General features: G+C 38.6%; 1 protein-coding gene and 1 long non-coding RNA gene across 7 annotated transcripts in view; one reads left to right on the forward strand and one right to left on the reverse strand.

Annotated features, from left to right (window-relative positions):
• Positions 1–21,845, forward strand: part of LOC110826492 (castor zinc finger transcription factor) — a 270,044-nt gene that overhangs the window by 196,058 nt on the left and 52,141 nt on the right. For all 6 annotated transcript variants that reach the window (XM_022057194.2, XM_022057197.2, XM_087351137.1 and 3 more), the window contains one exon: positions 3,270–3,420. In XM_022057194.2, coding sequence (XP_021912886.1) covers positions 3,270–3,420 — 151 coding nt within the window. The remainder of the gene's footprint in view (positions 1–3,269; positions 3,421–21,845) is intronic.
• LOC110826495 (uncharacterized) lies at positions 356–14,600 on the reverse strand. The gene is made up of 3 exons (XR_002542071.2): positions 14,428–14,600; positions 861–928; positions 356–777 (listed from the first exon to the last, which is right to left on the reverse strand). It is a non-coding gene; the product is annotated as an uncharacterized LOC110826495 (long non-coding RNA).

The following is a 21,845-nucleotide window of genomic DNA, read 5'->3' on the forward strand; positions in this document are numbered from 1 at the left end:
TTCTTCGCTAGTCTGAATCTGATGAACAAAAAGTAAATGTGTGTAATATATATATATATATATATATAAACATATATAAACACATATACATGTTTTAAACGACTGCATGGAAATTTAGAAATCGCAAAGGCTATGTGAGGTGGTAACCGACTATTAATTTCGATGTTAGTGTGAAAAAGCGAGGTCACTAAGATTGTTCTTGTAGTCATTAAATAAGTTTTCTTTCTCTCTCTGATACTCTTAAGGCACTGTGGCTTTTCACCTTGGGCATCTATAAACTTTCCTGTTGTTAAGACTTTTCTGAAGTAATCGGAAGATGCCAGTGTTTCGTAATAAAAAAAGTAACACAGCAAAACAGAATGAAATGAGATGTATATTCAACGGAAAAATGGCATACTAAAAGTTATTTCTGCCTTCCATTTCTTCAAAAAAATACAACAGTTTTTTGATGTACACTGTAAAGGCTGAAAGTGACATAACTTGAGCGCTTGTCCTGGTGTAACAAGTCGATTATTAATAGGCTGTATGGGTTAGTTTCATGGTCGTGTGACACTTATCCGGTACACACGTCAAGTTATTCACATGAAAAATAGGCGACCTGACCGGTCGAGGCAGAAACTCCGAAAATGGGGAATTATGACAATGACACTGTGTGGCGGTTATGGAAAACAAACATCTTTGTCCTCTCGAATTTGAACCCGCCGTCTCTGTGTTCGTTCGGCCTAAGGTAGACATAGACACACACAGACGTGTACCTTCACTCGCTTGCAGCATCATCTGAGGAACAGAACAAGACAAGCCATGAAATGTCTATGAGTAATTGTTTCTTGGAATGGATTATTACATATTTCAGCACGTACCTAACATATTTAGTAGAGGTTTCGTTGTGACATGTACGACTTTATCTTCAAGCATTTCATTGCATGCCCTTGAAAGAAAAAGAAAAAGAAATAGCGAATCTGTTAATTAGCAATTACTGGTCGGTCAGTTACAAGTTACATTAGAAACGTTTGAATGAACGCTTTAGTTTGACTCGTTTATGCACATAAATACAAAATGTTTCGAATGAAAGTTAGATTATTTTTAAAAAGTAGATTTATTACTATTAATACATATTTCCGTCGACACTTTATGTAATATTTAAATATTTTACCTCTGAAACTTTCATAAAGTGTTATTTAAGCCTAATATAACACCTATATTTACACTGTAGGCCCACATTTATTTGCAATTTATTATCTTAAAATACCTGATCAGTATTCATTTTACTTAAGGTATTGTTTTTGTGTTGAAGACTCATTAGTAACGGCTGAACATGATGGAGGAGGTCTTGATTTTGGCGCGTGAAATCCAGGTAGCCTCTCGCATTGGTTGCACTAGCTGTAACCCTGCTATAAATTCCAAGACGAAGATACGTCTTTGATTTCGACCAAGAATAATGCCAGAAATAAAACCAGACAAGAGGTCAGGACTAACACAAGCTTAGGTAGTTGGCGGAATGATTACTAACTGCTTAAAATAAAATAAAAATGTCGATAGAAACTCTTCCTGCTTAACAACGGAAATGAATGCTGCCCACCAAATAGTGACATTCTGTGTCAAATTTGTTGACCATTCGGTAGAGCATCTATCTACACGTAATGACGCGTGTGGGATTCGAACCCGTGATTTAAGTGTTCGAAGTTACATGGAATATTTATATTCTCGTTATGTTTTTTGTCTCCTAAAAGTCACATTACGGTAAACTCTTGAGGTCAGCTTATTTTGTATTCCATAATGCGAATATTCCTTTGCTTGAGATGCATTATTCACAATGAAACTAGCAGGCCTATAATTCTTTTATTCTCAAGAAACGAACGATTGTAAGGCAGGAAGGGGTCGACGGCTAACAGCTAGGGGAAAGTGCAGGGGAATGATACGCGATGTGAAGTGTTTTAATGCGCTCAGTATAAATATTCAACTTCATGACGATATTTGAGGCTCTATTCCGTGGCTGGATTTTGGAGCGAGTTGTTGGTCTTAGATAAGTTCTCTCGCACGTCCTTTCAAATTTTCCGTCCCGATTTTATGAAAATTTTATTTATTCGTCCGTCCGTCCATCCATCTACTTATGTTGTCGGTCTGTCTAATATATATTTTCTGGTATTTTAATAAATTAATCAGTCGCTTGAAATAATGCACTACACTTTCAGATTTTCTTCTGTACGTAACTTTAATTGAGTTTAGTTTTTCCTTTCTATGTTGGTGTTCCAGTTACACACATGTAAACTGATCCCGTTAGTAAAGGGGAATTGTAATTTTTTAATTTGCGAACTGCTAAGAAGTCACTGGAGCGTTTAAGAGCGTGTTAGGTTGCTGAAAGTTGTGCGGTTTTTACGTGGAGAGTTTGATATGGCTCTCAAAACGTTTGCAATTTGTAAGCTTATATGAAGTGCGGGCCCGTTATACAGCGAGCGAGTTAAAATTAATATTGCACAACTATTTAACGGTCAGATCTAAAAGTCAACAAGTCTGTCTGTCCTTCAGTCTGTCTGTCTGTCTGACTGTCTGACTGACTGACTGTCTGTCTGTCCTTCAGTCTGTCTGTCTGTCTGACTGTCTGACTGACTGACTGACTGACTGACTACCTACCAACATATATACAAAGCTTCTTGCCTACTTCCAGTATTTTAAGTCTGTAAAAAGTATTCCATTTGTGACCTAATTTTTAATGTCTGCATGTTGTGCTGCCATAATATTTTGTAGTTTGTTGACTACTCGATTGTGAGTAGGCTGGTTACATTGTGTTCGCCATTAATTCTGATTGCTTTATACACTGAGCTAAACAGAGATTATAACAACCTCATTTTATGAGTTCTTTGTACGAAGTTCGTAAAATAAAAGCACAAGGAGGCAATTCTGTTCGTCACAGTTTTGCATCCAAAACATCTTTTGGGGCGAATTTAATTTTGGTTCCTATCGTTTCAACGTAACCACTACTTTAAATGTGTTTATATCCTCAGTAAATGAACACTAAGTCCAGTGAGTTAGGAGAATGGCAAAGAACGCTCCTGGAAATTGGCTGCCGGCCTTACACCTTACGCGTTTGTTTATAGAGCTACAGCTTTGCCATATAACCTTCTTACAGCCTTTCTAGGACTCGACACTATTTGCACCTCAGGAGCAATCGAAATACCAGTAAATACGACAGTTAACAACTTGAAATTTATGAATAAAAATCCAAGTAAGAATGCAAGCCTCTGACTCTGTGGTAATATGTGTATCCGCAGGTGATACTACCTCAAAACATGGCCACCATACTGACATTGGCCGCACTGCAAGACCAAGAAACGAAGGCTGGGGGTTCTGCCCCTCCACATCATGGAGCTCCATCCACGCCCCCTGCATCGGGGTTAGTCATTATGGATCCCACGAAAGGCGGTGAGTTGAAGTAATCTTTTTTGACATTTTTCTGCATTGAAATGACATTATTTTAATTTGAACATTTTAGTTGTTTTGATGGTTTGTGGTACTCTGGCGCTCCTTCAATGTTGCAGATAAGATGACCGTAAGTGTACTACTGTTCATAATTTAGCGTCTGGCGCCAGTATGTGGATTCATTTGTGTACAGGATCAGAATGAATGGTTTGAGAAATGAGGCCAACATGTCTATGTCGGTATCTTTCATTTAGGACTATGTGTGATGCTTCAGTAGACTTTCTATAGTCTAAACGTGAAACTTTGCCATGATACATGCATTTTTTTCCGCGCTAGGAAAAAGGGAGTTTTTCCTTTTTCTTTTTGCTTACAATAAAAATTTAGATTAGATACAAATTTTGTTTTCATACACGTAACGAAAATTCTCCAACGGACGATGTGAAATCTGAAGTTTATTTCAGTTAAATTTCATATTAATCTAATTAATGTGTATTGCAAATGCTCATACCAAATTAAAATCGTGCACGACATTATATGAAAGCAATACATCGCAGACACTTTAGCGGAGACGGATCAAATCAGGATTTATAACATTTGGAGTTCTCGCAGCGTCTAGTATGGAGACTGAATTCTGGGTTGTAGCGCCTTATAGTCTGACGTTTACCGACGTTTCAGAGGCGCAGCCATCTTCAAATCGGGATTCGTTCGGGTGCCTCCCAATACGTGCCAGACGCTTTAACGTTTGTCTAAAATATTCTCGTTATGCTCAATATCTTTTAAAGTCACTCGTCGATAGAACATAAGCTTGAACAAGTTTTAATGCAACGTATTCAAAGTAGTATCGGAAATGCTATTTCGTAGAACAAAAGCTAATACAGTTTTTCGACTGAATATCATTTATCATGACAGTAATGACGATTTCTCATGATGGTCATAAGTAGTTTGCTAATTCTGTGCGTCTCACATGCTAGGACACATTTCAAGAGGGGAGACACTGTGATTATTACCATGATAAGTAAACTGGAAGGTTAATCTTGTAAAATTTTAAATTGCCCCTCCCCGCTGTCTCCTTATTTTCCAATCTGTACAAGGGATTGATACTGTGTGTATGTTAATGTACGCTAAATGACCCCCTCCCCCTCCCCCGTCGCTCCTCTCCTGATATTCAACTCACTGATGGCTTCCCCGTCTTGAAAAACATGGTGGGGTTCTCTCAAGTCCGTGTCTTGGCTGCCATTTGTATCAATCAGCTCTGTTTTATTCAACATTAGAAGGCATTGAAACGAGAGGAACATACGTTGAGGGTCGCCGGGCAAGATGGACACAATGCATTGCGGTCTCTATGAGCGCGCGCACACGTTCAGGTCATTTTGAATTAATGTTATTACAGTCATCACTCCGTGTCGATTAATCGACTTGTGATGTCGATATCTTGCACAAAGCCTGTGTTAAAGTTTGTTGGCGCTATTTAGAGTCGTTAAAGCTCTACTTTCTTTGTTTTTTAACCAAACTGCTGAAATGTAGAATTTTATGACCTGTTGAATATATTGTAAGAAGTCCATCACTTGCGCATCGAGTCTAGCATTTAAAAGGCAATTTTGTTTCGTAATGTTTTATTGTAGGTGTAAACATTAAAATGGATTTGTAGAATAATGCCTGTGAAAACAGGCGCATGTATTGCGTAAAAGGTTAATCCGGTGTTGTATGGACTACAATGAAGTGACCTCTGCACTTCCATAAATTTTTTCATTGAATGCAAGTGATAAACTTAGTGTCACTTGAATTAATGCCGGTGCTATTTACAAAAACAAACGTTCCTGCGAAGAAATTGTTTCTCATTTTTATGTAAAAGCTGTCATGCCCCCGGAAGAATGAACAAAAGTAGCCAGCGCGTAATTCCTTTCCCACACTTACATTAAAACGTCTCCTAAGACTGCTTTGTAATCGCACTTGTACTAGCCTTTGTAAGCGTTTCATAAACACGAGTTTTAATTACGAAACGTTCAGTTTACATATGTCTCCTCCAGACGGATCTGCAGTTAAAATAGATGAGCGCTGGCATCATCTGTCTTTCTCTAAATATGGCATAAATGTTGCAAAGGCACCACAGCCCCCCCCCCCCCAATTTTGGCAGTGTATATACAGTCTGACACTACACATAAGAATTTGTCTGTAGCCTTACAGTTTCTTAAGACTTACTGCGTCTCTCATGCAAGATTTATTTTGTTCGTATTCGCACGTTCTTTATGTTGGTCTCCACCTTGTGGTCAGTTCTGCTAGCTCGGTGTAACCATGCACAGATCGTGAATACGGAATACGTCTTTTGAAGAATTCTCTTGAAGCGACACGAGAATTGTCTTGTGGTCACCACAGTTTTCTGCAGTATGGTCGTAAAAATGTGGAAGGATTTCATATGGGGCATTAGACGGTAGATCTTATTGAGAACGATAAAACACGATGAAGTGTTTTTGGTGGATCATAAACACCGTTCTAGTACTCTTATACCGGAGGAAAAATAACACAACAGTCATTTTAAGGACTGGATAATAACGCCTTACCTCGTGTAACAGTGTAGTGGATGATGTATGTCACTTATCCGCTTAAGGAATTGACGCGGAGAAAGACACGCTGAGAGACGAATAAAACTGAAGGGGGCCATAAATTGCCAATTTTCCACTTTAAGTGGAGAAAGGAGATTTTTTATTACCAGCTGTATCATCTTTCCCCCTTCCCCTCTCCTCTTTTTATCTTCTCAAGTTGGTATCTCTTCCCCTCATTTCCAAAGCCATCTAGATCTCTTCTTCTAAATTTAAAGTAATGGGATCTCCCCTTCCTCCTTGTCCTATCTGCTACAAAGTCTTTCAAGAGCAATTGTTCCCAATAAAGTTGTCGGGAAGTTTTTATTGTCTGTTTTTGTAATTTTATTACTATTATTTTTATTATTTGAGAAATGTTCTTGACGAGGAAATAGGGACATCATTTAGACACTTGTGTTCTGGGAGGGGATCGGCCAGGAGACGTGGTGGGAAGAAGCGCAGTTGGTTAATTTCGTGGGAAAGTGGACGCACAGAATTAGAAGTGGAGTGCTGTTAGCTTCATAAAGATCTGTGTGATATGGTATGCTAATCACGAACGGTATATTGGTTGGACCATTGTCACGTGACTGACGTTAAGTTGTTGCACTCTTCGTCACATAAATGCGCCTTAACTCTTTATCACACAGCGGAGTGGCTGTTGGATGCTACCGAAAAGCGACTCAGAAACATTCTTCGGGCCACAGAATTTTTCAGATTTTCTCTTGGAGGCAGTTTACTATAAAAGCTGCTCGAAAGGACGCAGAAATAGGTCATGTGACTGCCAACCGACGACTGTCTTAGTTCAGTACGAAATTTTGCTGTATTCCTGCAAAGGGTCTCCGACTAATTAACAGGAATTGTGTTACCCTGTGTTCCATTAAATATTTGCCAGGTAAAAAGCATTTGAAAATAATTGTTCCAGATCTCATTAACGTACACGTGTTTTGTGGTACAACATTTTTGCATGAGGTATTCATGAAACGTTTGTATTACATTTGACCGATATGAGCTTAAATTAAGTTCGCTGTACAACATTAAGTGTGGGCCACTGTAACACAGAATGTTGTGCTTGTCTGTTTAGTAGTTTTGGAAATTAAATAAGCTGGCGGACTCACTTTTTCCATTATGAACGAATTCATTTGATACAGTGTGTGCGGTATGCACACATTAATTAATTATTACATTCTTAAGAAGATCTCTGGTGAGTTAGTTTGTTAGTCGGTCATATAAATTTTTAGTATGGTTCTGTTATGGACGTACAAATTATAACCGAATGCATTTGAAGCCAAGGTTTCCATTCGTAATTTATGCCTAAAGTAAGCCCATGTCTTAACCGATTAATAGGATAACGAAAATAATTGGCGGCGATTAAACAAGCTATTAAATTAACCGGGCCTGTTTTATTGACTAGTCGTGACAGCCTAAACACCATCCCATGTATAGGGGAAGTGAAGGTAAACTCCACGCATTCGTAACCCCAGAACTACATAAAGGTGAGGAGCCAGCTTCACTCCGATAACTTTTCATCTGTGGAAAGAGCACAGATTTACATATGGCCGTTTTACGTTTGCGGAATTAGGCTCCCGTACTCGGCGGATGGAAGGCTTAGTGGGCTCCAGAGCTGAAATGTACGTGGCGGTGACGAAGATAAAGATCGATCTTGTACGCAAAATCTGAAGAAAACTTTGGTCATACAGCGACGAAGATTCTGTGACGAATTTATCTCCGGAGTTGGAATAAACTGAAATGGACCAAATCTGTGTTGAGGTGATGTGCATGTGAATTATCAGTGACAGCAACTAACAATAAACACGATATGGTTTGAAATTGTTCAGATAGTAGTTGGTGATGACGCAGATTTAGGACTACATTTGATAAGAAGGGAGCCTCAGTCAACTGCGTGTCTGAAAATGCTTATTAGGTTTTCAAAGCACTTCCTTCTTGGTGTCTATTTTTTTATACTATTCTGTCGCTTGGAATTCTGAATTTGCTAATACCGTAACCCTCTGTTGCATATGTAATACCACTATTTTAATTTTCGCATGTTCGGCATCACTGCATAACAATTGCAACATCTGTGTGTCATACATTATGGAGATTTGCTTCCCACTGATTTTTTCACTCACATAGTCCTCTTGACCGTCGATGACACTGAAAAGATGTCACACTCATTCCTTATTGTCGAAAGTTAAGAAGGAGACAGATAGGCCACAGGTTTATATCAGGTTCTCACGGCGGCTATTATGAAGATGGATGTCTTCTGGGTTCTTGCGCCCTGAGTGTAACTTTTTATTAATGCCTAGCACCTTCCTGAAACTTAGGTTCGGTGTAAATGAGGGTCAGAGTAAAATACAGTACCGGTAACAGAAATTACGTGGTTTGGACTACTCAGGTTGCAAACACTGCCTGCTGCTATCCATGGTGCAATACTTGAGTCCATGTTCTTCCTCAGTTACATATATTGCATCGGACAATTTTACGGAGAATAAAACAGGATATTTAAGCACTAGCTTGTCAAGTGATTAGGTGATTTGAAGCCAAGTTGGCGCCGGTAATACGAGAGCTTTCAGACATTACCATTGTTTTTGCAGGAACATTGAAAAATCTACTTATTTTTCACATGCCATATAAAAGGGAAGCATTGGTGCCAAAACCGTTATGCCGGTGCTTCAAAATAACAACCTGCCTGCGGCTACTGAGAATTGTCCTAACCTATACACTACTGTAGCATGGTGTATCTTCCGTTTTAAAGAAACACCATTTTGTCGGCTGAGCAAAGCCAATGACCCGTAGTGACCTGCGCAGTAGACGAACGGACGATTTCAAGTACTTTAGTAAAGGACACACATTTATTTAATGTTCTTTTTAGTGCATTCCAATCTTGAATGGAGAAGATATGTTTATGATTTCTTACACTCGCCTTCCTTATATGATGGATGAATAGGCCTAAATAAACTTCTCCTCCATTTTGTTAAAACTGTTAGTAAAAATGGGCATTATGTGTGACAATGGTATCCTGATTGCGATCTACAAGGAAGATGTTCAGCTTTATTATATTCTTAATAATGTAATTTCCGTGAGTTTGGACCTCTTGATGCCACTAACTCAAGGAGTTTGATACCTCAGTAGCATAGCTAAGAACAGAAAGGTTGTGAGTGGACTTACTGGATAGAATGTTACTCGCACTTTATATATTTTTCTGTATCAAGGAAATAGAGCCTCATTTTAATGGCTTCATTTGACGCTTTCTTGGCTTCAAATCTTATTGCATAACTGCGATGTCCGTTAGGGTCAAAACAATGTTACACAAAAAGTAGGAGTAACTCCTGACTTTTATGTGATTTAAATCGTATTTGATTACGCATTAATCATCAGTCTATCTTCGGTCGGGTATTAAAATACAGTAGAAATTGTGACGTGGGGTACGTGATTAAGGGTCTCCATGGAACTGTTAGGTATTACCAACATATCTAGAGGTACTGAGAATGGATGACAGAAGACATGAAAACTTTTACTGTAGGGTAAAGCCAGGGAAATCCAAAGAGAGGCACACCGACCAATACTGAGTCTCTAAACTAATCGTAGTGGCACAGCAGGTCTGCACATAACAAGAGAATAATTAGAATTTTTCTTTCTTCGTTGTGATCAGCGTTTTCCTCCAGTGGTGTTGCTAGAATTACTGGTTTGATCCCTGTTCACATTTTTACCCTCTCGAGGCGAGATTTCAGACGATGACCGAACAGAAACAAGACCCAGTCGGTTCTATAAATGTTTTCCGTCCACGCAAGACTGCTGTTGAAGTTTTGTGCCGTGTCCCACAATGCACTCTCGGAGCACATTACTCACTGCTGTGTTCAAAGCAAGTAGGAACGCATCTGCGCCTATAATACTTGGCTCACTGTTACACTATACATGTACCCTTTGGTACCTCTTTGGATTAATTCGGTCGGGCTGGCTACGACAGACAAATTGGAGCGAAATTAAACTCGTCTGACAGAATTAAATTCTTTTAAGATGTTGCATTCTGAAGGACGAACAGACCGAACGACAGATGATCAAGACCTTTCCATTATACGCGCATTTTACTTTATTGCATTACAGAACGCTTAACTTTTACACTGGCTTTTAAGATACCACAACTGTCCGCATGTCAGACAACTATGTTGTACACCAAAACTTATTACTGCTGATAAATGGAACGTATTCCAAATCCCAGACACGCAGTGGCGTAACCAGATATTTTCAAAGGTCATAATCAACTGTTAGCTAATCCTTGGCACTGCATTAAATAGAAACATTCCGTTATCTCTTTCTTTTATTCGACAATTGCAACTTTGGAACGAGTTTGCGCAGAATCGCTCGAGATGCAATGAAACTGCGCGCGAGGAACACGACAGAGCGATTTTCAGTGCAGTGGCGGCCAGTAACAATTGAGTTACGATCAAGCGCCTCAAATTACAGGACTCTCCGCCGTCTTCAACTTATGCAAAAACAATGACTATCCATTTGACTGACGGATTTATTCTTAAAGTAAAAGTAAAGCTGTCCCACTACGCCATGTAGGCGCTTGGGAGGAGAGGAGCTAGCTTCTGCTCATTCTTTACCTCGGCACTGGGTGGGGGTGAGTGGTTACCGCCACGACCCGGCCGCACTTTACCCCCGGGAAAGGACCCATTGGATAGGAAGCTGGGTGGGCCCCAAAGCCGGTCTGGACACAGAGACGAGAGGAAAAATCCTCTGCCCCCGTCGGGATCGAACCCCGGTCGTCCAGTCTAAGAGTGAATCAGAGTGTGCAGTTGTCGTCTTTCTTCTTAAGTTATGCATTTCGATACACGTTAATTTGGTTTTTAATGTCTTGTAAATGTTGTGTTGCGTGCACAGCGTTTTTGTGATCGTTCATAGCTAATATTATGAAGGACTTTTGGGATTGTGCATCGCAGTGATGAAGTAGCATTTCAACACATCTCTTCTTAGCTCGTCCTTCAAAGAAAGGTACAGACGTGTTTAGTAAAAGTACATTACAGTTTATTCAATTTAGATGGTTTCAGAAACTCCCGTAATAAGTTTTGTCTCACAATGACAGCTGCATGTGTTTTCAAAAGGTTAAAAGAAGTGGCCGATTTTTACGTTTTGCCTTATTTATGTCCGTGTCACTGTCCTCGTGCTCGTGTTTCGTACAATTCATGATTCTTTTCGTCGTCTATATAGTTCCCAGTGTCCGTACCATTCAGTCACAATTTAGTTCTTATGACTGACTTTTCAGATTCGTATTCAGCCAGCCAGTAATTACTTTAACACGGTCGGATGTGCGGTTGGAAAGTAGTTCTGGTGCCCATCCACGGTATTATGTAGCAAGTTCAAAAAGTCTGTGTATAGTAGATACATAGTTTCAAGCGTACAACATGCAGAAATTTGGAACATGGTTATTTTCTGTCTAGGTTGGTAGAACATTTATCACAGTTGTTTTCTAACAAGACGTTAAACGAAAAATGGTGTTTTTCATGAAGGAAAGAACGTTTGTAGTGAAACACGTAAATGTTCTGTTTTCTACTGAATAGAGGCATTTTGAACAACCTGTATGACATGCGAATAGTGCCGTAACCTACTCTTAGTTACTGGGGCATTTATTTCCCCTCTCAGCTTCCCCTAGATGTAATCCCTACTGACTGGGCCTTACGTTCAAACGTTCTTTTCACCTGTCGGAATAAATGGAAACTGTACTCTGCTCTTTGAATTTTTCATAACAAGTTCACGGACGAAACATCGCGTGGACATCTAATCACTGCAGCATAAATGGAGGCCCCAAAACGTTCTGGAAAGGTTTAATTACTGAGACGAATGGGAATTTTGTATGTTACGTGACTGTCTGGGAGGGAAGCTTGCTTTCCTTTGTCAAGAGTAATTTGGCTCTGTATACGCGGCACTGAAACTTCGAAGTACATAAAATGTCAAGAATTTGTTGAACAGCTGAACAACTATTGACTTCTCTTACCCATGAAGTTGTTGCAGTGAGATTGATATTATTATTTAGTCTCTCGAGGTGCTTAATGTTTCGAAGCCATTGTATTCGGATGCTGCAGATGGGTATGGAACGCCGATTTTGATAGAATCCTTGTATTAATTGGTCTCAGAATTCAATCGTGACTCCATACGTAAAAGAATTATCCCTTTTTCTGTTTTGCAATCTCTTTGAAATGACCTTTTCCATGGCATTGTTGATAATTCAGTGCCAAAACATTGCTGCCATTTTGAAAGTGGATCGACATAGCATTCATTCTTGCAAAGGCACGGAGTCATCCTGTTTCTCTATGGGTTCAAATTCTGCATCGTTCATACACTTCTGTTATTTTAACATACTAGAGCAAGTGTTATTAATCTAGGCCGAGATTAAGCCGCTTTACCAGTTTGATAAATTTTAAATGATGAGCCCACGACTATTCTTGACTGCTTATGTAAATATACTTGAGGAAGGAGTTTAATTGAGTAGTGATTGGTGCTGTTTCGTATTTCGAAGGTTACAGGTTCTAAACCTGGAGCCAGATATCCTGACTGGGGTCTGTCGTAGTTTTCTTTACTTCCACCTGGTGAATTTTGGGGTAATACCTAGAAATTGCATGCCCACTTCTTTCTAGATTATTTCCAATCCATCATTCACAATCACCCAATGTTCGATTCTATATTACGTGTTTAGCTGAAAAGCGTCGTTGAATAAATCACGAACTAATTAACTGTCATGAAGATTACTTTCTTCTGGGACGTTACGCCGTGTAGTCTAGTAGGAGCTTGCCGACGTTTCGAAGGTGTTTGTAGCCGTCATCATCAGGGTTATGTCATCGCGCTGAAACGTCGTATAACTTATACCAAACTACACGGCATTACATTCTCGCCGCGATGACAACCTTAAATCTCAACAACACTATTAGGTTAACCGACGCAGAAACTTCTCTTTAGTTCTTGGAGAAAGTCAGCATTAGAAGCATTTACTTATATAGCCCTCTTGTGTATACGTGAGGCCGAAGTTTTCTAACTTCGATTTATACCCACGTTCTTTCGACTTGCCATGCTATATATATGAATACAGCAGAAATTCTAATACACTGGCATTTGTTTACAGACGGAAGAGACGAGGGGCTTTCATTGCTATACAGAAAACTGAAACGACCATCAAATATTGACTAGTAATTGATATCAGAAACGTTCATTACACTTTTATTCCTTGAAATTTAAATTCTATTAAATTAATAAAATAATTATATTAAAGCATCGTTGCGTTATTATCATTATTTATTTATTTCCTTATTAATTATTTATTGAACTGGTTTTTAAAGGTCGACTGCATTTTATATTCGAAATTCCGTGAGTTTAAGAATGTGACGTTTCTTAATCGTAAATGTAGTAGTGCCATATCTTCATCAGTTCACCGCTAAAAAAATGTCTGTGCGCTTATGAATAAAACTTGAAAACGTGTTCAAATGTTGATTACTTTGAACTTCTCGAATGAGACATTTCCTCTTCTGGATGCTAAATAGAAGCTGCACCTTTAAATATCTTATTTTTAGGGAAACGCCGAAGCCTGTAGCCTTTAGCTGTCGCATTTTACGATTTTATCGTTTGCTGTTGCTCCTGTCCTCTCATTCTTCTTTTGCTCCTCTGTCGCGCCAGTAACTTAGCTTCAAGGCTCTTGCAACTCGGAAATGTCACGTTTTATGAGGTACTTTAAAAATAGGCTTTTGGCTTTAGAGAGCAGTAGCTACAGCAGTAGACTGAGGAGCTGTATTGATGCCGGTCTGTGAGACGTGCTAGGTCTTGCGCACGTCCCAACCACGCCCCTTACAGTATTGGTATGAACACATAATGGGGATATCATAGCTTTACGTTTATCTGAATATTTCATATTCGAAGCTGTTGAGCGAATTTCTGTTAAATCTGGTATTAGCGGTGTATATAAGTTGCCTCTCGAGTTTCATTTGTCTGCAGTGGTCCGATATAACCCATGAATTTACTTAAAGACGGCCTATCAAACAAAATATTGGTACAAGATATCACACAGAGCTATTGAAAGTGAGATCTGCAACTTTTATTTGAAAAATTTCGGCAAGCATTAAGTGTATTTAACGAAATCAAAAGGAAATTTGTTTGTGTAATGATTTATCTGCATTGTTTGGTATCTTTGCTCGTAGAACTTATGACTGCATTGTTCTTATATCCGTACTGTTAATTGTCTCTGCAACTATAGTTTTGTGCCTGCGTTCGATGAATATTAAGGATGTTATTTTAATTATAAACAAATTTGCTGAAGAATCATTGAAGTGACTCCATAGTATTTATAGAGGTATAATTATTATGTTGATAAGACATGGATGTTATCTCCTTTCACTTCGCTTTTAAAACGACTTAAAATATCTAAAATCCGTTGGTCATTGCTAGTACTCACACATATTGCACTTCACTGTTGCTTTATTCTTGGTGTTGCTGTCCCACCATTCAGGATCCTTTCTGGCGCGCGAAGGATCCTGGACCAATAAAATAAGACGAAGCAAGAATCGCACGGTGCATTTCTGAAAGTACGTCGAAACAGTGCCAGCTTACACAACTAATTCAGTAAATACCAGTTCTAAAAGTCGCCTAGGTTAAAGTCTTTAAGTATATTTTCGTTTTGTTTTAGAATGCAAATTAAGATGCAAACGTAAAAGATCAACAATGCTTAGCCTTCCAATTACTTGCAGTATGCTGATGCAGTTTCTGAAAGGGTAAATGAAGTAAGTGCATGGACGAATTCAGTCACGCAGGTTACGATGCGTTGGTGACATTACAGCTTGGTTTATATAGAAGGAGAGAAGAAAGAATTTGTTCTTCAAACGTTTCACGTATGTTAAAAATGGGGTCAATTGCTTTTGATAATGTAGAGCAAATGTGACTTAACTTCGGTGTTTCAAATGTTACGAAACGATACAATGCGACCCCGACGTTCAAAATAGGAAAGCTTCTTCGCTAATTTCGTGATGACCAAAAATTTGGCCGAGATCCTCGGTGCTTTATTGTCTCTTGAAACTGTTCCAACGATCAATCTTTCCTACTTTTTTCCTTGCTGAGTGAAATTCACAAAACGAAAAGGTCTTGGAAGATATTACTAACGTCCGCTTTTGCTCGTATGTTTCAGTAAACATGGCGAGGATCTATATAATTGACTAACCACGCACTGTACTCATCCATTTCTACGCGTTATTACAGCCAACAGTACACATTTCCACTACGTTAAATTTATGGGATATAAACTAAAATTTTGTGTCGTCGTGAAGTTTCTTTAACATAAACATATGTTTCCCACTACGTTTTGAGCACATTTATGGTCTTACCAGTGCACAAAACGGCCTATGTATAGCTGCAATGGTTCGGTATCACTTAGATGTCGCGCTGCTGAAATATTTACATTACGCTAAAAGAATGTCTTCAACAAAGTTGCAAATTTTTCGAAGATCCTTGTCCATATAAAATTCTGGTCTCTCTTATGAGTGGCACTAGTGCAACCCTTACCTCAAAATTTTTCTCAGCTGACAGTCGATATCTTGACATTAAGAAGAGCTTCTGCTGTGTTGTTTTAGTGGTATTTTTTATTCCACGTTTCACGAAGAATGCTTAAAAGTGTGATATTTTATCAAATCGCATAAGAACTCTACGGGTAGTGATTAGGAAGATTGGACATGCATTTTAATTGGGTTAACTCGTATAATTTTACATTTGTGGAAGAAAGTATTGTAAAATAATTTAAATGTGACATTTGACTTCACTGCGTTCATCCTTTGAAGTGTATTTGATTTGCCATCCTGTTTGTCACACTTTTCAGAATCGTTTCCACATAACCACTTTGTTTGACATTTCTGGAACTTTGTAGGCGAAGCTTTCTCAAGCCTCGTTTTAAATCCGATGTAGAAGTCACAAGAGTTTAATCTTGTAATAAACTCTGGTGAGAGCAGAGAACTGAAATAATTCTACCCTATTTTAGCCGCAGTGTTGTGCTAAGCATGAAAAATCAAACTCTAGTCCTTTCCCTCTTTCACCAGTAAGTGGCAATGCTTTAAGCCGGGATAGATCAGAGTAGTGACTAGGCTGTCGGAGTTCGATTCTCGTCACGGCAGGATTCGTTGGCTTCGTCACAACGGCCGTACCGTCTCGGGCCCACTCAGCGTCCTATCCAGTGGTAACCGGAGTTCTGTTGTCATTGTAAAGCGGCCTGAGCGTGAAGCTGACCACCCACCTCCTTATAACGCCGGGGTTTAAAGTGCCTCCATTCTCCAACATGTCGATATGGCATGTTGCTTGTATACGTACCAGTAGCGACTAGGAAACTGCTCGTTCACATTCTAGGGGAGACTGTGGGGCGTGGATGTGATACGCCACTTACCGCTCACACAAAATAAAACTTTGTCAATACATTTCAGGCACCGCGTGTCCAATGATTTTAATGTATTTTATTCTTTATTTTTGATCTACGAGTAGTCTTAATACAAAAAATATTTTGTGATCTTGCTGCAGAACGCTTGAGGTAACAAACAATTATGCTACTGTGGTGCTATAGATTGAATTCATTATACCTTGTAACGTGTAAATCATATGTCACTATCTCCCGGATGTTTGAGAATGAAGAGTTTTACTAAATGAATAAACAGATAAGGGCAATGAAAGAATATAGGACGTACTAGATGGCAAATATGGAGTTCCTCTTGAAAGCTGCTTGCTGTAAATCGGAGTTCATCTTTAACTACAAAGTATACCGAAATGTATGACTTTCCAATAATTAGTAGACGTGACGGTTGCTGCGAGATCAATCACTTGCGCACACTTGACATTTTGTAGGCCGTCGAACAAACGAGTCCTAACAAATGCTTCTACAGCCCAACCTACTTGCATGTTCTTAATTTCTGTAATAAAAATGTAAACAAATTTGATGAAAGGCTTCGGTACAGGACAGTGTGAATCCTTTGACCGACCACGTGTAGAAACAACCGTTAGTTATACACGGATTTCTCCGTGTAATACAAAAGTAAAAAGGAGAAAATTCTCCTGCTTCTGCTCCTTTCATTCTGATTTCCGACACAGTTATTTTAGTGCAGTTTTAAATTATATCTCATTTTGCTTTTGAAGAACAAATATGTCAGGAATTCGGAGCTGCGCGTGCGTTTTTATGTGGAATTCAGGTGAGTTTTTTTTACGACGGCGCGCAAACAAATTCTTGGCTTGCTCGTTCTTAATAGAAAACGAATTCCAATTCCTTCAATATGAGTTGAGTTCGGCGTAAAAGTGGCTTATGTCGCTATATGCTGATCCGCGGGAGGTAGGAAAGAATGATGACCTCTACTTCATTACCGTTATAAGTAACGCAACAGCTCTAATGAATGAGAACTGTCGGATCCTGTTCTACTGGTTTAAAGTATGCAGAATTCATAACGATCAGACAACTCGCCGCTAGTAGACTGCTTTGTTATCGGTCGAACCGCGGATCTTGAGTGATGCAGATATCACGATATGGGAAAGGAGGTGAAATCAGTTCTGAATACACGGATTTTGATGAAGTGTTATATTAAGAGGTTTAACACTAAACGTGATCCGTCAGTCAACTATAGTGACTCACCGCTGTGAAAACCTCAAATCTTAACTTTTTTGTTTATATTCTTCAATATAATGCAGACGACAGGGACTGGTGAAGGGCTTTGGTTGATTCGGTCATGAAACTTAGAGTTCCGTAAGCCACATAGTTAGTTGTTCTTCAATATAATTCGCGGTGACCTTGAAGCTAAAATAGAATTAGTCGATTCTCTCCATTACTTTTTGCCGCACGAAAGTTATGAAAAACGCAGATCCCATTAAGATCAACAACTTCAGTAGAAACTTCTTCGATTTTTTAAATATTCAACGAAATACAACGATGAAGATTTTTACTGTGTTCATTTTTGCCCCCGTAATGTGGTAGCTTTAACAGCACATTTGCATCTGCAGTACATGCACACGAAGGCCAACTAAATGTGAAAAACTATGAACTCATTTGGATAATACTGGAGTACACCTCTCCACTCCTAATTCTATTACCAAAATGTCACTGCGAAATCAGAGCAGTGATCTTACCGGCGATGACATCAGATTAATTGCATTGAGCTGTCTATTGTGAATTCCTTAATGACCTTCCTGTAGGAATTAAGAATAAAAAAGAGCAACATCACAGGTAATATATAATTGTGCAATGTTTGAAGGAAAGTTAGTTAGCAATTACTTCAAATGGCAATAATTGCCCTGAATTATAGTTATATTTACAAATTGTCCTCTGTTTGAGACAGATTTAATATTTCGTCTTCAGATCATTCATCCTGAGTATAAGGTACGATACTGGCTGCGTGACTTAGATATTATTATTTGAGGTCCCTACCGTGCTTGAACTTCTTAATATCAAACTTGTACAGCTTGTTCTAGTGGTTAAATATAAGCGACAAAAATGTCAATACAATGGCAACCAGTCACATCAAGATGGCAACAGAGCCTGCACTCGAAACGTTTACAGTGGCTGACATAATTGTAATGGATTAGCCGTTGTTAGTGAACTACGTACGCTAGAAACGAATATTCTAGGCTTTATAGCTCCCGAAGTAAGAATGTAATTACACGCTGATAAAGTTAATAGTTGATATAATTCTTACATGTCCGGTTTTTGTACTCGTCGCAGTAAGAACTAAGAGGTTTTACTGTTGTTCTGTGGTCATGATAATGACTGTGTGGAAATGTATTGATTTGTTTAATGCCTAAACATGGCAACCTGCGTGACCTACATACGTGAATTGCGGTAATCTAATAATAATTTGCACTGCGAGCCTCAATAAGGGTCGTAAAGTAATGAGAGACAGAACTAGAATCGATTGCGTCAGACCGCCCAATTTGAATTTTCTGAAGACTCTAAGTTGTCTCTGCTGCAACTTCAGAATACAAGTTTTGTTTCTTGATTTCAGAATATTATTTCGCAAACAGTTTGTATGTAGTTTATGATTAATGATCTTGGCCCACCTTTCCCTCGTGTTGAATGAAATAAATTTTTTTCTTGGTTGTGTGGGATATTTGTAGACGCTTTAAAACAACAAGGCTTACGAGAAAAACCCCCACTCCATTTTGGGGAAGAGATATATTGCCAGCAATCAAGTGTGATAAAAGAAAATTAACCCAAATATAATAACTGACCAAGAATCTTTTATGTGATGGCTAACATATTTACTCATTAGGTCAAGGATAATGGATTCTAATTGCTCTGATAGAACGTGATAATGATATTTGTCAGAAAGTGAGAGAAAGAACAAATGAGACCTAGTGTAATTGTTAGTGGAACGAGTGTCTGTTCTGAAAAACAGTCAAATTATGGCTTGTCGTTGAAGCAAACTCTGCAGTAACCATCTCCATATCTCATTTTCAAGTGCCGAAAGATGTATTGCACAAAGAAAGCATATTTTCAAAATTGGTTATTTGGTGTTACGCTAACCTGGTTCATCTTGATATTTATCAATTGCGAATACAAAATGTTGTTTAATACACATCACAATTTAGAGAGTAAGAATTGTTTTTACTTATATTTTGTTAAATTTTCACAATATCTTAAACTGTTCTGAATACAATTTATGGACCTTCGTGTCATCTTGCCAATTTTATGTCGTTTAGCAATCTTTTTTACGAATCCAAATTAAATATATGCGACTTGTTTAGTGTAGGACACGCCATTGTCAACCAGCAACCCGGATACTTTTTTGTAATGTTACACGACCCTGCAACATTTTTATGAACTGTTATTAAGTTCAATAAATTGTCATTTATAAATAACTATAAACTTTTTCTAGGAGTAAATAAGATTCCATTATTAATTTAATAATGGAACCTTACTGATACTTATTATTGTAAACTTTCTGTACATAGTTTGATTCAATAAGTTAAATGGAACCACAGTGTTCCAGATTATCGAATACACGAACCAATATTTGCATACGACTTCCTTTGACATTTTGTATGCTACGAACGAGATAAATCTCCTTACAGCCACCATCCCCTGATCTCTCTTTTAACTTGTGACATTATCAAGTGATAAATCTGTAATTGCCTATGACTACAGAGTGCAAATTCCAACGGTCTTCGTCGATGAGGCGCGTAACAAGCATACCCTCACAGACACTGTGTAAGTTCTCATATCTTAGTGATGTTTCATACACGCCTTACGGGAAGAGAAGCAGGTTCTTTGATTGAGCATCATTTAGCTGCATTCTTTACATGTGAATAAGGAACTGTATGATTCAGCAAGCCGTGGTTTTATGAGTGGCGGCTATCGACTTGTGTCTTTGTCGCATGTCAAGGAGCTTTCCGTGTGTGACAGGTTGCTTCTAGAACGTCATAAGAACAGTGGCATAAAGGCCACTTCCTTGAAGCAGCAATTTAGAAAATAAAAGTAGTACCATTGTAGTTGTGATCTGTATTCTTATCTGTCGTGGTGTCCCACAGGTTGTGTTTGGGACTTCGATCATTTCTTTGCCGTTTCTGTTATACTTTTTTGATTAGTTATGTGGGGAAATTTCAGATCTTTTACGTGCACAGAAAGATCTGCCCTCCCCGTTTCGACACCACTCGCTAGATGGAGAGATGCTATATTTGCTTCAGTAAAGAACCCGACAGCTCCAGGGTGTAGGATTTTCCTGAAAATTGTCGTTCGTACAGTATTAAACTGTCCTTAGCAGTAACGCTCCCAGGTTCAAAGCAACAAATCAAGGCCCGCCATTGGACTCGATTGTTAGGCAGTTCCTTCTACTTTTGTTTTACGACCTAGTTCTGTAAGATCCATCATAATGTTATCCTGTCACCTTGTCGGTCTCGGAGTGGTCGTTTTAAAGAAGTTTCTTTACAAAACACTGTACACATTCCTTTTATTCCTCATCCTAGCCACACTTCCAGCCAGTCGTAGCCTCCTAGTTTTATTTATCCTAAAATACTAATCGAAGTCCATAAATCTAGAAGTTACTTGTTATTTTAGTGTCCTAAATTTCAGTTAAGAATAAGCCTACAATCAACTCTTGGAAAGAAGATTTTTCTATCAAAGAGATTCTGGTTGTATGCCAGTGTTTAAGATCGGAATGTCTTGTATTCACATTAATAACTTAAAAATTTCCTTTAAGTTGTTTTATCATTACAGTCCATGCTCCTTTCTTTTAATGGCGACAGATAGTGGTCCACAATAAAGCCTTTCAGTCAAGACGTTAGTCTGTGGGATAATTTCTAAGGCTTAAAATGTCGCCATTATCGCCTTCATTAATCACCACAAATATCATCATTGCATTAATTATCGAAGGCCTCTAGTCAATATTATCGTCATAATATTTCCGTACCATCCATCTTTATTTATGGTCGACGTTGTTAACTACAGGAGATACTTGCCAACTTTACAGTCGTTCTTGATTGCTTGTTTTTCTCCATATGCATGATTTTAATCATACTCAATCATTATTCGCAGAGCTTTCCGAGAAACATTCCGTGGCACAATGTTCATGAAACTAGATTCGTATTCAAATCTCGGATTCGACTCGAGCCGCTAGGTGAAGAATTTAAATAAATCAAAATTGTCACCAGTGATATCAATTCAGCAGTTTGTCGAAATGTGTATAACGTGTACATAGCCTTTCATTAACTATGTTAACTATTGCTTGGATGGTACCAGTTACAACAGTTGTGCCCTCATTTACGTGTTTTAGTTTTGTGTGTTTTCATATTACACAGGTTTTATTCTTACGACTTCTTCAGGTCCGCATATACGCCGTCTCTTCGGATCCTCGCGTTTCAATTTGT

This window comes from Zootermopsis nevadensis, unplaced genomic scaffold (assembly GCF_977971745.1).
Source record: "Zootermopsis nevadensis isolate Lab colony 2312 unplaced genomic scaffold, Znev_1.0 Znev_ptg000018l, whole genome shotgun sequence".
In the NCBI taxonomy this organism is placed as follows: domain Eukaryota; kingdom Metazoa; phylum Arthropoda; class Insecta; order Blattodea; family Termopsidae; genus Zootermopsis; species Zootermopsis nevadensis.